Source organism: Carica papaya, chromosome 2 (genome assembly GCF_054855325.1).
Source record: "Carica papaya isolate Zhongbai chromosome 2, ASM5485532v1, whole genome shotgun sequence".
NCBI classification, from domain to species: domain Eukaryota; kingdom Viridiplantae; phylum Streptophyta; class Magnoliopsida; order Brassicales; family Caricaceae; genus Carica; species Carica papaya.
In genome coordinates, this window is record NC_142310.1 from 1,741,973 (window position 1) to 1,758,403 (window position 16,431).

General features: G+C 39.2%; 2 protein-coding genes across 2 annotated transcripts; one reads left to right on the forward strand and one right to left on the reverse strand.

Moving 5' to 3' along the window:
• The first annotated feature begins 1,268 nt into the window (after positions 1-1,268).
• VTE5 (phytol kinase 1 VTE5) lies at positions 1,269-4,704 on the forward strand. Its single transcript, XM_088212529.1, has 6 exons — positions 1,269-1,673; positions 3,499-3,566; positions 3,684-3,815; positions 3,905-4,020; positions 4,103-4,217; positions 4,310-4,704. Exons 1-6 carry the CDS (start codon positions 1,284-1,286, stop codon positions 4,494-4,496), a joined length of 1,008 nt encoding a protein of 335 aa, XP_088068655.1. The 5' UTR covers positions 1,269-1,283; the 3' UTR covers positions 4,497-4,704.
• Positions 4,705-8,397: 3,693 nt separating this feature from the next.
• LOC148268651 (uncharacterized) lies at positions 8,398-15,598 on the reverse strand. Its single transcript, XM_088212531.1, has 2 exons — positions 14,152-15,598; positions 8,398-8,619 (listed from the first exon to the last, which is right to left on the reverse strand). Exons 1-2 carry the CDS (start codon positions 15,596-15,598, stop codon positions 8,561-8,563), a joined length of 1,506 nt encoding a protein of 501 aa, XP_088068657.1. The 3' UTR covers positions 8,398-8,560.
• Between the last annotated feature and the right edge of the window lie 833 nt (positions 15,599-16,431).

A 16,431-nucleotide genomic window follows, 5' to 3' on the forward strand; every position in this document is an offset into this window, starting at 1 on the left:
TACTGGGCTAGTGTAGCTCACTCCTTATTTAACCATTTCATATCAGGAAGACATGGTTCCCGAGCCCGTTCCGCAGGAGGACGACGAAAGGGATGCCTAGAGACTCTGTAGTCATACTCATAGCTTTATTTTCGAGTTTCTCTTTTAGTTAGTTTAATCTTTTATATTTTAAGTACGTTCTTGGTTTTCGTGTAAGGGATGTTAACTGAAATTTTGATCTCGCTTCCGCATTTGATATATTTAAATACTCATTTCATTTTAATATTTCCGGGGTCGTTACAATTATGCTCCATTGGTCCTTTTTTTTGTTTTCTACCAACTTTTACTTCTGTGACAGTGAGATAGTGTGATGTTTTTACTGGGCTAGTGTAACTCATTCCTTACTTAACCATTTCAGATCAGGAGGTCTTGGTTCCCGAGCCCGTTCTGCAGGAGGACGGCGAGTAGAAGCCAAAGAATTTATTAGTTTTCTTTATAGCATTCGTTCATAGTATTTCATTTAACTTAGTTTATTCTTTCGTACGTTTAATTCGTTTTGGTTATTGTTTAAGGGATGTTAATCATAATCTATTTTATTTCGCTTCCGTACTTAGAATAAATATATATATTTCCTTTTAATTTCCGGGGCCTTTACAAAAATCATTATATAATAATGTCTATTGTTAAATCTACCAAAGAATGTGGCATTATTGTTTTTTAATTTCAAGAAAAATCATATTTATTGTCTAAATATTCTATTTGTTTAAGTTCTCAACTAAAAATTTTATAATTAAAAATGAATTATTAAATTTATAGCTTAGAGAATTTCTCCAACATGTAATGTTATCAATATAATTTGGTATTATAAACAATATTATAAATTTAAATCGTATAAAAAATTATCAAATTTTAACTTTGTTCCCCAATTTTTTTGTCGAACTTCCTTGTTATCATTCTTTAGGTACTAAAAATTTTATATATTATTTATTATTATTTAATTAAATAATTTGTATATTATTTATTACATAATAAATTATAAATTCGAGCATGTATTTTAATTAGTATATTTAAAGTAAGTTATAATTTAAATAATTAAAAAAATTAAGTGTTAAATATATTTATTTATATTCAATTGAACTTATTAAAGATTATGTGTATTGTATTATAATTGATTTATTTATATTAATTAATTAATAAAAAAATACGTGTCAAATTTTTATATAATTAAATAAAAATATAAGAGTCAGGACTCGGGAATCTGGCCCCACCTCATCGTCAAGCGCGTGTCAGAACAGACCCCAGAAATGGCCAAACGCAGAAAAACAAATCTACTCCCGGCGTTTTACCCTCCCCAGACTCTCTTTCCTTTTTTAGTTTCAAAATCCATCGGCTCTGATAACGGCTTCGAACGAACAAACATGAAAATGACCCTCTTATCCTCCCCTCCCCTCCCTCTCTCCTCCTTCCACATCCACCCCTTCGCCGTCTCTCTTTCCCCTCCGATCCTTCCGGCCTACCGCCTGGTTATCCGCCTCTCTCCGCCGCCGCGCACAGTTCAGCTTCGCTCTGCCGTTGCTGCTCTCGGAAATGGAGCTCTATTGCGGGATATAGGAGCCACGGCCGCGGTACTCTCCGGTGCCTACGGTCTTGTTTCCGCCTTCGATAATCTAACCAATAGGAATCTCATCCAACAGGTTCGCTTTCTGTCTTATCTGGATTTACTAATGATCGATATCCTTTCCTTTTTTTTTTCTCTTCTCGAAGAGAGTTTAGAATGTTTGGTTGGTAGAGATTACATTTTCTTGTTCATTTAATGCGAAATCGTCATGTTGCGTCCCGGTTGAGACATTGATTTTTGTTGTTTTAGTAGGATGAAAACAGGAACTGAGCTAAATTATTTTCGTTTGAATTTATGAGGTAGGGACGGTGCATTTACGTCCGTTCTCCCGCAGCGCCGCGCATTAAGTAGTTGTATCTGTATCTATATATATATATATATATATGCGTGATATTTTATATTGTATTTATATCAATATTTCGTACTTTAACTATATTTCCTTTATTTTTATTAAGTAATGATTATTGTTAGAAGTGTTTTAATTTTTACAATGATTAAATTTATTCTTCAGAAGAAAATAGATTGAACTCATGAAAAATAGTATAAGTTCTTTATATTTTTTAACATGTTGGTAATTTATAATGCTATTGTAATATTTCAGAAGTTCAAACATTTCTGGTTTTTTTTACCCCAAGTTAAACTGAATTCCCTGCCATGAATACAGATGGAGTAATTTTCTTCACTGAAAACAGAGAGATAAGATGGGGAATTGTCCCATCAGGCAATAGTTAGTGAAAAAGGGAAATCCTTGCCTCCTCGTCCTTTTGATTCCCTAATGATTGATGTGCTTGTGTACCCACGTATCAAAGAGAAAAAAGATTAAAAAGTCGAGTAATTTTCATTTCCAGGTCTGCAAAAGAGAAATGTAAAAATATTCAAGATCTTCATTTTATTTCCTTTCTCCCTTCTGAAGGAGTTTTTATTAGTTCCCACCTTTTTCTTTCTGAACAGTAATATAAGAGAATAAGAAATTAGTAACCAGTGAAACCGGATTTTTGCTGTAACATTCTACTTTTTACTCTTCCCGTAAAGGGAAATGGCACTTTGAGTTTCGTTTCGTTTCTCCATTTTGTTTCTTCGAACACGTAGAAACGGAAAGATAATCCATTCTTTTTCTTTTCATGGCCTTTTGTTTTGCTTCTTTTTTCTCTTAAACTTAGTTTCTATTGGAAAGTCTGTTGACTTTTTACTGCTTCTTTGTTAAGAAGTAGATTCAAATGTTATATTTGTTTATCCTCGCAGTTGAGTTACATACTTGTAACTTAAACTATCTTATTACTTTTAAGCACATTCCAGATACACAACCCCAGAATCAGAACACACACTCTTGTAAAAAGAGGTGAAAGTATCCACCATCTATACAAAGAATGGTTGGCCTACTATGTGATTAATTGTAAGGATAGTGCTAGCATGTATTGGGAGGAATGGTGCCTCCATAGCCTTTAAAATATCTGAAAATTTAGTTTCTTCATTTAACTTTTTCTCTGACGTCAAAGGAGGCGAGAAGCCTAGGAGGCATCATTAACTTTTCAGCCAACTTTCAGTTGATTAAGTGTTATGAACTTATTAGCATGTTGATTCACTACTTTCTGAAGACATCTTATACACTTTCTGAAAAAAAAAAAGCTAATTTGTACGCTTGTGCCCAGAATAAAATGTGTATTCGCTATAAGGAACTTGGAAATTAATTAAAGCTATTTCCCGGGAGAGGATTCAATCGCGGGTAGATGATATTACTTTTATAATGATTTGATATAAAAGAATGTTTGATGATGAAATGCAACCACTTCATATTGGTTTATTTTGAAGTAAAATTGTATTCCTTCTTTAAAGTTCACCAAAGCTACGTGGTGCCTCCTATTTCCGTGTTTGACTTCTTCACTTCCTACTGATTGGAGCAGAAGTTGAGCAGAAAACTTGTTCATGTATTGTCTGGACTGCTTTTCGTAGTTTCATGGCCAATTTTCAGGTATCCTTTTACTGTATCTGGAAATCTTTGAAGTGAATTCATAAATACAGTGTAAAACAATAATTCCATTTTGATTTTGCGTAACTACTTCAGCTGTTCATTTTAAACCTAGAATAGCACCTCAACAGAGGCTCGCTACTTTGCGTCCATGGTCCCCCTTGTGAACTGCTTCAGGCTTGTCATCCATGGCCTCTCACTGGCAAAGGATGAAGGACTAATAAAGTCTGTCACTCGAGAAGGAAATCCAGAGTAATTTTCTGTCAAGCGCCTTGGCTTCTTTCATTCCCACTATGAATGATAGTATCTGATATTTGTGCTCAATTTTTCCATGCCCGCAGGGAATTGCTGAGAGGTCCTTTATATTATGTCCTTGTATTAATTTTTTGTGCCCTCGTATTCTGGCGCGAGTCTCCAATTGGGATGGTGTCTGTGGCAATGATGTGCGGCGGTGATGGTAAAATATCTCATAACCTCCCACCCAAGATTTACTCTTTCTCATTCCTCCAAGCTATTAGTTATCGACTTGATGTCTTCAGGTGTTGCTGATATCATGGGAAGAAGATTTGGGTCCTCAAAGCTTCCTCATAACCAACATAAGAGCTGGGCTGGCAGCATATCCATGTTTGTTTTCGGATTCTTGATTTCACTTGGGTGAGTTTCAAACTCCTATTTAAGTACTTCTCTTCGTATATACACATACATTGACACTGATTTGAAAATTATGCCCTGCAACGTGCATATAGAGTGCTATATTACTACTCAAGTCTTGGATATCTTCCACTGGATTGGAACTCGACGTTTCAAAGAGTTGCAGTAGTTGCATTAGTAGCAACAATGGTGGAGTCTCTACCGATCACAGACAAAGTAGATGACAATTTATCTGTTCCCTTAGCTACTATGCTGACTGCATATTTTAGTTTTAATTCATAGCAGAAAACTCCCACTGACATACATATATGTAATTCTTGTATTCTTACCAGTAGGCTAAAAATCTCATACTTTGTTCTTCTTTTTGGGAGACAATTTAGGTGCTGTATGAATAATTTTCTACCCATCCTAGGTTGTCAAATGAACATTTTGACTCTGTTTATCAAGAAAACTATGATAATAAGAACCCTATTAATGCTTCAGTCATCAATAGATTATCTGTCCATCATCAAAGATGATAATAATTTATCATCTTCACTGGATCACACACCCATGCACTTAGCCATAGTATCTCTGTAACCTAACCTCTGTATAATCTTATGACATTGATTTAAACATATTAGAAAAAAAGAAACAGTATTTCAAATCCTCGTATCTATACTGATTTATATGTAACTGAAAAATACGAATGAATCTTCACCTCGAGATTTTTTAAGGGGACACTCGGGAGTCCTCGACTTACCCAATTTTAATTTAAACTAAGAGAATTAAACAAAAGTTTATAGTACAGGAATATGAGAGTCAATATGGACTATCTTTTCTGATGTTATCCTAAGAAAATTCATATAATCACAAACTGAAATATCAAAACATAAAAAATGAATCTACTAGAAAACTAATGAGGATTGAGTTCCATCTCTGGGCCATTTCAACATCCAAGTCTCTGGCCATTCTCTGGGCTGCAATATATGCTTAATCCAAATCTCTGGGACTTCTAGCTTACCTTTCTTCTGAATTATACAGTTTTTTTTTTTTCTCTTTGATTCAGACTTCAAATTATACATTACATGTTTAAATTATAACTCAACTCTTTTATAATTATAAAATAGTTAAAAGTTATGATTTGTCATTTTGTCTTTTGTACGATTACGTTATGATTTGCCGCAACGAAATCCAATTTAGTAGTAGTAACTTTGTTAATGCACTGATCAGTTAAAGTTTAAAATTTAGTTTTACTGAGTTAAATATTATAGAGCCGTCCGTTACAAGGTAAGGAATTCTAAGTTTTTAATAATATTTGAACTCGTGATTAGAATGTAAAGATTTTAACTACTGAACTGTTGGTGGTTTAAATTGTTTTTAAATGAAATTTATAAATAAAATAAAAAGCATGTATAGCTTTTTTATCAATTGAATTCATTTTAAGTCAAAAGAATTACAATTCAATACGAAATATACATACAATAAGTAAACATATAGGAATATGAACTAGTAGGAACAAAAAAAAGACGTTTAGCATAAAGTTTGAATCTTACTTAAGATATTGAGTTTATTATTTTATAAATATATTATAAACTAATAATAATTAATTTATAATATTTAATTCAGTATGATTAATAATTTAATTTATTACTGTAATAATGAATCTAACGTAATTAAATTTTAATGAATTTATTTATTTTTAAATAAAAAAATTATTATGTAGTAGTTAAATTTTTTTATTTACTATAATTATAACGGTGTTATAACTTAAAATTTTTTCTCATTAAAAAATTCATTAAATGAGAGGAGAAAATTGCAGCCTCTCAAAGCTAACTGCATATAGCATTTTATATGTATAGATAGCCTTAGTAATACAAAGACTTCTGGGTATACTCAAATTATATACAATACATATTTCAAAACATTGGGTTGTATATATATATGTATGTACATATCTGTCTCTCTGTGTGTATATATATAGCTTAGTAGATATGAGATACGGCACACATGTTCCAATCCAAAGTTCGAAAGAAATTTCAGTCGACTTGTAAATTTTGGGTGGTAGATTTTTAGCCAAATAATATACTATTAGTAGATATTTTAAAACATCGGATAATATATATATATATGTATGTACATATCTATCTGTGTGTGTATATATATATATATATATATATCTTAGTAGATATGAGATACGGCACAAGTGTTCCAATCCAAAGTTTGAAAGAAATTTCAGCCGACTGGTAAATTTTGGGTGGTAGAGTTTTAGTCAAATGATATACCATTAATAGATATTTCAAAACAGTGGGTAATATATACATACATACAACTGTGTGTGCATATATAGATTAATATATCTGATACACGGCACACGTATTGTCAATCCAAATTTTGAAAGAAAACAAACACTTTCTTGAATTGAAGGAATGATATACTAATGCGTATATTCATGGAGAGAGAGATATTAATTGAACAATTATTTAAAATTTTAATATTTTATAAAGAAATATTAAATGGGAAATTGAAAAAACATATATAAATATATTAATTTTTTATGAGAATAAAATATGTATAATTATTTTTATTTTAAAATAATACAATTAAATTCTTTTTAATGACTAAAATTTGTAGGTAAAAGTACATAGTTTTTTTTTATCATAGTATATGTTGAAATTAATAAATTTAAAACTCATAACTCTATTTTAAATATTCGGTTTAAAATAATTATTTTTAAAAATAAATTTATATATTTATTAATTAAATTATATATATATATATACATCAATTATACACCCACGTGGCTATAATTAAATGATAAATTTTTTACCCTTTTTATTATTATTATTATTATTATTATTATTTTTTATTAAATCAAATTAAAATAAAATAAATTTAATTCAAATCAATAAATAAATAATTATATTTAAAAAAATAAATAAAATAAAAAAAATAAATGTTAGGTGTTACATATAATATAATAAAAATAAATAATTTTAGAAAATGACACACCCAAAAATACTGTCCAACTCAATCATGTAGCAAGTATTGATATTGTCTAAATAATTAAATTTAAAGTGATAGAGCTTTTGACACTTCATATATATATACATATATATCTATATCTATATCTATATATAATACACACGAAGTGGATTTGATACGTAGACACACACACACATACAATATGTATGCATGTGTGTGTGTGTGTGTATATATAAGGCAGGTTTTAGGTACTGAAAAGTACTGGCTGATGATAGATATGCATAGGACGTCATACAACAAATTTACACCAACTAATACATTAGTATATACGAAGTGCAACAGAGCTTATCTAAAACGAACATGCAAACAGCCATTCCAGCTCCAGGGGCAAAATTGGAAACATAAATTAATTTTAATCATATATACATATAATCATATGTATACACACATATATATATATGTATTTCATTAAAGCCATTAACAATAATGTTATATGGTGGTGTGAGATTTTCTTTTGGGTTTTAATTGTAACGTTGAATTTTGGTCTTTGCTTTAATTTTACAAAATATGAAGATACAATGTTTATATATATATATATATATAGAATATAAATTTGGATACAAATTATATGTCCTATTTTTAAATTAATTTCATGGGTAATTAATGTTTTTTTTTTTTTGATAATCTGTCGATTAACATGTAGATATATAAAATTTAACGTTATTTAATTTAAAATATAATGAATTAATTGTTTTATTTAATTATAAAGTAAATTTTTACCTTTGTATAAAATGATGTATTTATAGGACAAAAATTATTCAATTTTTTTAACATTGATTTGCAGGCCATGAGACACACTCATTGCAACAGAGATTAATTATTCATTGTAGTGCTGAATTATTTTCTTATATAAACATATATATATATATATAATTGGAGTCAAACATATTATATTTTTCCACTAGACGAATTAATTAACTAAATTAAATTACAACATGGATTATAATTATAATTTTTGAAAATCAACAAAAGCAAACCAATAAATAAATAAATAATAAATAAAAGTTGCTTGTTGACTTGATAAAGGAGTAGACCAACGCATTATACTTAATAAAATCCCAAAATGTTCTTATGCATTCTCATCCAATTAATTATAAGCATATAATTACCTACTTAAACATGTATAATATGACATATAATGTAACGGCCCCGGAAAATATTAAAATGAAATGAGTATTTAAATATATCGAATGCGGAAGCGAGATCAAAATTTCATTTAACATCCCTTACACGAAAAACCAAAAACGTACTTAAAATATAAAAGATTAAACTAACTAAGAAAGAAACTCGAAAATAAAACTATGCGTATGACTACAGAGTCTCTAGGCATCCCCTTCGTCGTCCTCCTGCGGAACGGGCTCGGGAACCATGTCTTCCTGATCTGAAATGGTTAATTAAGGAGTGAGCTACACTAGCCCAGTAAGAACATCACGATATCTCACCGTCACGGAGATAAAGGTGGGTAAAAAACCACAAAAAGACCAATGGAGCATAATTTACAATAAACTCGTTTATTAACAACAAAACCTTTTATCAATAATAAAACTTTGACCATCCACTTACCTTGGTGGAATTTATGAAAACAATATGAGAAAAACAATAACATTATCATAATCATTGAATAATCTAAGCTGTAAAACATAACACTTATCACGCCTCTTGTAATTCAATCATTGTACAACATATCTTTTTCTCATTTACCAGCCTACTAGTATCCGTGGGGGTCCATAGGGGTTCCGCTACCCGTTAACCTTTAACATTCATAATCAGTTTCCAGGGCCGTCCCCATACCCCGTCCGGTATGGGCGCCAAAACCATGAACCTCAATACCCCGTCCGGTATGAGGGTGAAACGGGCCGTCCCCATACCCCGTCCGGTATGGGCGCCAAAACCATAAACCTCAATACCCCGTCCGGTATGAGGGTGAAACGGGCCGTCCCCATACCCCGTCCGGTATGGGCGCCAAAACCATAAGATCTCCATACCCCGTCCGGCATGTGAGACCACAATCCCGGTAGGGTTCCCTACGGACCCGGTCCGTCCACCATCTCCCAGGATATCTAGTCAGGCTGACCCCCATAATACAATTATCAGTTTACACAATCTTTCATTTTTCCTTTTCCTCAATCAGCATCGTCAATTCACATTTAAACAAGCAAATCGTAATTCATACCAAACAGACAACATACAGTATCAGTTTTTCAGTCATTCAACCCATAATTAATAAAAACGTAGTACATGCACACAAATCTGTAAAATGAACACATCAAACCTCATTTTGCATTTAAAGCTGTAAACAGGCCAAATAACAGTAAACCACCAATCACACTAGACTCGGGCTCCATTAGCTACCTTAAGCAATTTCACACATGCATTAATTCAAGAAATACCGTTTTATCATTTTGAACTTTAATACCGTGATAGGAAATAAGGTGAGGGGTCCTTACCTGTTTTCGGGATCCGAATACGATTCACAGTGCGCCTGCAGGCTGTCCCTAATTTTCCCCTGAATTTTTCCCGGGGAACTGAAACACGCTCACAGTACCTGCACGGGTTCCAAAAAAAATCCAAATTAGGCCCAGGGCCTCTTTCGGCCCAAATCGCAACTCCGGCACGGCGGCTCCGCCGTGCTCCGGCGACGGCGCCGCCGCTGGCGGCGGCGAGTCGCCTCGGGTTGACTGTTTTCGGCCGTTTTTGGCCGAATTCGGCCACACTCGCATTGGTCCTTGTCAGAAAACAACCCTAGGGCCCTCGGGGGGCCAAAAAATCACGGAAAAACGGAGCTTACCGGCGGCGGCGCTCTCGGGTACGGCGACTCTCCGGCGAAGTTCGTGTTTTGGTGATTTGGCTTCGGTCAACCTGTAGAGAAAAGAATGGTGATCACGGTGATATAAAAATTGCATCGAACGGAGGCCGGGAAGGGCCTCGTCGGAGGCAAAAACCGAGAGGGGGCGCGGCGGTGCCGCTGGGCTTCGGCCGCGTATTCCGGCCGTTTGACCGGGATTTCGGCTTCGATTTGGCCATAGGAGGAATCAGTGGGGAAAAACGAGTCGGGGGTATGAAATTTACCTCGATCGGCGGTCGGAAATTTCCCCGGTGCGGCGGCGAGTGGCGGCGGGTGGCGGCGGTCGGCCTCTGGTTCGTCTTCTCCGGCGAGCGGCTGGCGGCTAGGGTTTGTGGTCTGGTGTGGAGGTTCTATTTATAACCCCTTGCCTTTTGATCACAGCCGTTCATTTTGTTTTAATCTGGGCCGTTCGTTTTTGATTGAATCTGGGCCGTCCGTGCGATTGAATCTGGGCCGTCCGATCGCGTGATTGATCTGGGCCGTCGGATCGCACCCACGCGGATCGCCAGCGTGGCTCCTTTTGGAGTGACGCGGTCTTGCCACGTGGCAGGCCCTGGTTGGCCGGGACTGCTGACCGGGCCTGCTGACGTGGCTGCTGACGTGGCCGCCCTTTTTTTTTTTTTTTTTTTTTTTCTCCTCCTTTCCGGGTGCTACAACTCTCCCCCCCATAAAGAAATTTGGTCCCCAAATTTGCCTCATTACTCTTGATCAAACAGATGAGGATATTGGGCCCTAAATTCTGATTCCAGCTCCCAAGTCGCCTCCCTAGGCGTGTGGTTCTGCCACAAGACTTTTACAAATGATATTTCCCGGTTACGGAGTATTCTGCTTTCTCGGTCCGTGATACTGACCGGTACTTCTTCATAAGACAAGTCCTCTCGGAGTGAGAGCGGTTCATGAGCCACGACATGAGAAGGGTCCGGATTGTACTTGCGCAGCATAGATACATGAAACACATTGTGAACCCGGGAGAGCTCAGGGGGCAGTGCAAGTCTGTAGGCAGTGGTACCAATCTTGTCTAAGATTTCAAAGGGTCCAATGTATCTGGGGTTTAATTTTCCCCTTCTGCCGAACCTACTAATTCCCTTGAAGGGGGTGACTTTAAGAAACACCCGGTCACCTTTCTCAAAGGCCAGGTCCCTCCTTCGGGTATCAGCATAGCTCTTTTGCCTACTCTGAGCTGTCTGGATGTTCTTCTTGATCTTAACTATCTTGGACGTGGTTTCTTCCACTAAATCCGGGCCAAACAATCTTCTATCGCCCACTTCCTCCCAACAAATCGGTGACCTGCACGGACGCCCGTAAAGCGCCTCGTATGGGGCCATGCCGATGCTTGCTTGGTAACTGTTGTTGTAGGCAAACTCTATCAGGGGTAGATGGTCGTCCCAATGGCCTCCGGAGTCAAGGACACAAGCTCGGAGCATATCCTCCAGCGTACGGATTGTCCTCTCTGATTGTCCATCGGTTTGGGGGTGGAAGGCAGTACTGAGGGACAGCTTTGTTCCCATAGCTTGCTGGAAACTATTCCAAAACCGAGAAGTGAATCTGGGATCCCTGTCGGATACCACTGTTACTGGGACCCCATGCAGTCTGACTATTTCCCGGACATACATTCTTGCCAACTTGTCCAACGAATCAGTCATTCTGATGGCCAGGAAGTGGGAAGACTTAGTGAGTCGGTCAACAATTACCCATATGGCATCGTGTCCCGATCGTGCCTTGGGTAGTCCCGATACGAAGTCCATGGTGATGTGTTCCCACTTCCATTCTGGAATCGGTAAAGGCTGAAGCAACCCCCCTGGGCGTTGATGTTCTGCTTTGACCTGCTGACATACCAAGCACTTAGATACAAAGTCGGCTATATCTCTCTTCATCCCATTCCACCAGAATCGGGGTCGCATAGTTTGGTACATTTTTGTACTTCCTGGATGCATGGCGAACCTTGAACTATGGGACTCTGTCATGATGTCTCTTTTTAATTCATTGTCGTCTGGGACACACATTCTGTCCTTGAAACGAATCAATCCGTCGGCAGAGATCTGAAATTCTGAGTTCACTCCCTGTTCTGCATCCTTCTTGCGGTTTACTAGGGCGGAGTCGATTGACTGGGCTTCCTTTATTCTTTGGATTAGCTCGGGTTGGACTGCTGGGTGGCTCAAACATGTGGCCCTCTTCAGATCTTGCAGTCGAACCTGCTGCGTAGCCCCAATGGACCTGCATTCCGAAACCATCAGATGGGCTAGGGTGCCTGCACTCTTCCTACTGAGGGCATCGGCTACTACGTTGCCCTTACCTGGATGGTATAGGATGTCACAATCATAGTCCTTGAGGAGTTCCATCCACCTTCTCTGACGCATGTTGAGATCCTTCTGAGTGAAGATGTGCTTCAAGCTCTTATGATCGGTGTAGATCTGAAAGGTCTCTCCATACAAATAATGGCGCCAGATTTTCAAGGCGTGTATGATTGCGGCAAGCTCCAAATCATGGGTAGGATAGTTCTTCTCATGATTCTTTAGCTGTCTAGACCCATATGCTATAACCTTTCCATGCTGCATCAGGACACAACCCAGGCCCAGATAGGAGGCATCACTATAAACTGTATACCCTCCTGATCCACTCGGTAGAGCCAGCACGGGTGCAGTAGTCAGTCGCTTCTTCAATTCTGAAAAACTCCTTTCGCAGTTCTCATTCCAATCAAACTTTGCATTCTTCTTTGTGAGTCGGGTTAGAGGGGCCGCTAGACTGGAGAACCCTTCGACAAACCGGCGGTAATAACCCGCCATCCCTAGGAAACTGCGAATTTCCTTAACTGTTGTCAGCCTTTTCCAACTAAGTACCGCTTCAACCTTTTCGGGGTTCACCGACACCCCTTCCTTCGATATAACATGTCCTAGGAAGGCGGTTTGCTCGAGCCAAAATCCACACTTGCTCAACTTTGCATACAACTTCTTTTCCCTGAGTACCTGGAGGACTTGGGCAAGATGATGAGCATGTTCTTCTCTACTTTTTGAGTAGACTAAGATATCATCGATGAACACGATGACAAATTTATCCAAGAACTCTCTGAAGATTCTGTTCATTAGATCCATAAAGATGGCCGGGGCGTTGGTTAGCCCAAACGGCATAACCAGGAACTCATAGTGTCCGTACCTGGTTCGGAATGCCGTCTTGGGGATGTCTTCTGCTCTCACTTTTACCTGATGGTAACCTGATCGTAGATCTATTTTAGAAAAGACCTGTGCACCCTGCAACTGATCGAAAAGGTCATCAATCCGGGGGAGAGGGTACTTGTTTTTAATTGTTACCTTGTTTATCCTTCTATAATCAATACACAGTCTCAACGTTCCATCTCCTTTCTTTGCAAAAGTAACCCCGGCACCCCATGGGGAAATGCTGTGTCTAATGAAGCCACTGTTTTGTAGCTCAGTGATTTGTTTCCTTAGCTCTTCCATCTCGATGCGGCTCATTCGGTAAGGAGCTACCGAGATGGGTTGGGTTCCTGGCTGTAAGTCTATGGTGAACTCGACCTCTCTGTCCCCTGGTAGACCGGGCAGTTCATCCGGAAATACGTCTGGAAAGTCTCGGACTACTGGAATCTCTTGGATACAAACTTCCTTCTTGGGTTTACCTAGTTAGGGAAAATACAATATCAACGCACTGGGAATTAAGAAGAAAAGAATTTGTCATTAGGGAGAATCAGTACCGAATAATTTTATTAACTTGTGAATGGTTCCTCGTTGGGAGGATTAAATACAATCTTTTTATTAAAGCAGTCTATGGTGGCGTGATACGCCGCCAGCCAATCCATTCCTAGGATTACATCAAAATCCCCTGTGTCTAACCCTATCAGGTCTACCCTCAATTTCCTATCTGCTATCTCCACGGCACATGCCCTGTAGACAACCTCTCCTAGTAATGTCTCCCCCCCAGCGGTAGATACAAACAATAATGAATCAAGTCAATCAGGTGGTACACAAATTTTGGAAGCAAGAACATGTGAAATAAAAGAATGTGATGCACCAGTATCAAACAAAATATGAGCAATGTGGCCAGAGATAGTATACATACCATGTACCACGTCCGGGTCTGCATCGGCATCCTTCTGGGTAAGGTTGTAAACTCTGCCCTGGATTGGAGGCCTCCCTTGATTCTGGTTCCTAGGACACTCCCTCGCATAGTGCTGGGTACTGCCGCATATGCGACAGGTGTTGTTGAGGCGGTAGCAGGGTCGGTCCCCATGATCCCTGCCGCAGTACTGGCAGATCTTCCCACGAGCTGCCCCCATAGCCTGAGGAGGGCCCTGAGCGGCAGGCCTGGGTCTCTTGCTGGGTTGGACCGGCATGGTAGGCGCTGGCCTGCGGAGCGGGGCTGAAGGTCGGGAACTTCCCGCTAGCTGAGGGCGGGTGTCGAAGCTCCTTTCTATGATCTGCGCCTTTGCCAGGACTGCCGAATATGTCTCGAGCTCCATCACCAACAAGTGCTGTCTGATCGCCGGGCGGAGACCCCACTGGAATTTCCTGGCCTTTCGGCCCTCATCCAACAATGTCTCCGGGGCATGTCGGCCCAGCTCCAGGAACTTGCGGGCATACTCCGACACTGTCATATTACCCTGGACCAACTGAGCAAATTCAATTTCCTTTAAATGTTGGATGTGCTTAGGGAGATACTCCGCATGGAAAGCCGCTAGGAACTGCTCCCAAGTAACTGGTACAGGCAGGGTGGCCCGCTTGAGCTCCCACCAGCGTACTGCTTCCCCTACCAGCATGTAGGAGGCAATGGCAGCCCTCTGCTCAGGAATTACTCCCAAGGTCTCAAAGGCTCGCTCAGTCTCCGCCAACCAGTATTGGGCCTCTTCAAAAGAGGATTCCCCCGAAAAAGTAGAAGGGTTCAGTCTCCTGTACCTCTCTATGAAGCCAGGGTCGATCAAGGAGGGAGCGGGGTCCCGAGGTAAAGGAACTGGGGCCGGCTGAGGGTGAACTGGGGGACCCTGTGGTGGCGCCTGCTGATGGGGTGGGGGCACTGGAATGTGCTGTGGCGGTACCTGTTGGTACCGTGGCTGTGGTACCGGGTCGTACCGCGGCTGTGGTGCCGGGTGGTACTGTGGAGGAACAGGCTCCTGCCGGGGTGGCTCGGGATCAGCCTGCTGTAACGGGGGCTCAACCTGCGCTAGCGGAGGAGGTCCGGGTAACTCCCTTCTCTCCTCTTGCCTTCGCTGAGCAGCTACGAGAGCTTCCACCATCTCATATAATCTGTCCAAATCCTCCCGAAGCGAATTATCTTGGGCCGCTCGGTTTAGTGGGGGCCTTCCTCTCCTCATTTCTGTGTACCTGCATTTACAAGGAATGGTTGAGTAACGACCAATCGGTGAGTATTTCTTTAAAGGACTATAGTGTAAGGGATGGGTCCGAGGAAATGCGGCTCTGATACCAACTGTAACGGCCCCGGAAAATATTAAAATGAAATGAGTATTTAAATATATCGAATGCGGAAGCGAGATCAAAATTTCATTTAACATCCCTTACACGAAAAACCAAAAACGTACTTAAAATATAAAAGATTAAACTAACTAAGAAAGAAACTCGAAAATAAAACTATGCGTATGACTACAGAGTCTCTAGGCATCCCCTTCGTCGTCCTCCTGCGGAACGGGCTCGGGAACCATGTCTTCCTGATCTGAAATGGTTAATTAAGGAGTGAGCTACACTAGCCCAGTAAGAACATCACGATATCTCACCGTCACGGAGATAAAGGTGGGTAAAAAACCACAAAAAGACCAATGGAGCATAATTTACAATAAACTCGTTTATTAACAACAAAACCTTTTATCAATAATAAAACTTTGACCATCCACTTACCTTGGTGGAATTTATGAAAACAATATGAGAAAAACAATAACATTATCATAATCATTGAATAATCTAAGCTGTAAAACATAACACTTATCACGCCTCTTGTAATTCAATCATTGTACAACATATCTTTTTCTCATTTACCAGCCTACTAGTATCCGTGGGGGTCCATAGGGGTTCCGCTACCCGTTAACCTTTAACATTCATAATCAGTTTCCAGGGCCGTCCCCATACCCCGTCCGGTATGGGCGCCAAAACCATGAACCTCAATACCCCGTCCGGTATGAGGGTGAAACGGGCCGTCCCCATACCCCGTCCGGTATGGGCGCCAAAACCATAAACCTCAATACCCCGTCCGGTATGAGGGTGAAACGGGCCGTCCCCATACCCCGTCCGGTATGGGCGCCAAAACCATAAGATCTCCATACCCCGTCCGGCATGTGAGACCACAATCCCGGTAGGGTTCCCTACGGACCCGGTCCGTCCACCATCTCCCAGG

Bases quoted from the DNA above. Each gene is read 5' to 3' on its own strand.
- LOC148268651 (XM_088212531.1), bottom strand. From the start codon at position 15,598: ATGTTAAATGAAATTTTGATCTCGCTTCCGCATTCGATATATTTAAAT. The intron at 8,620-14,151 runs GTATGTATACTA...TAACCATTTCAG, and splicing joins AGACCCGGACGTGGTACATG to ATCAGGAAGACATGGTTCCC.
- VTE5 (XM_088212529.1), top strand. From the start codon at position 1,284: ATGGCCAAACGCAGAAAAACAAATCTACTCCCGGCGTTTTACCCTCCC. The intron at 1,674-3,498 runs GTTCGCTTTCTG...TGATTGGAGCAG, and splicing joins ATAGGAATCTCATCCAACAG to AAGTTGAGCAGAAAACTTGT. The intron at 3,567-3,683 runs GTATCCTTTTAC...AACCTAGAATAG, and splicing joins GTTTCATGGCCAATTTTCAG to CACCTCAACAGAGGCTCGCT.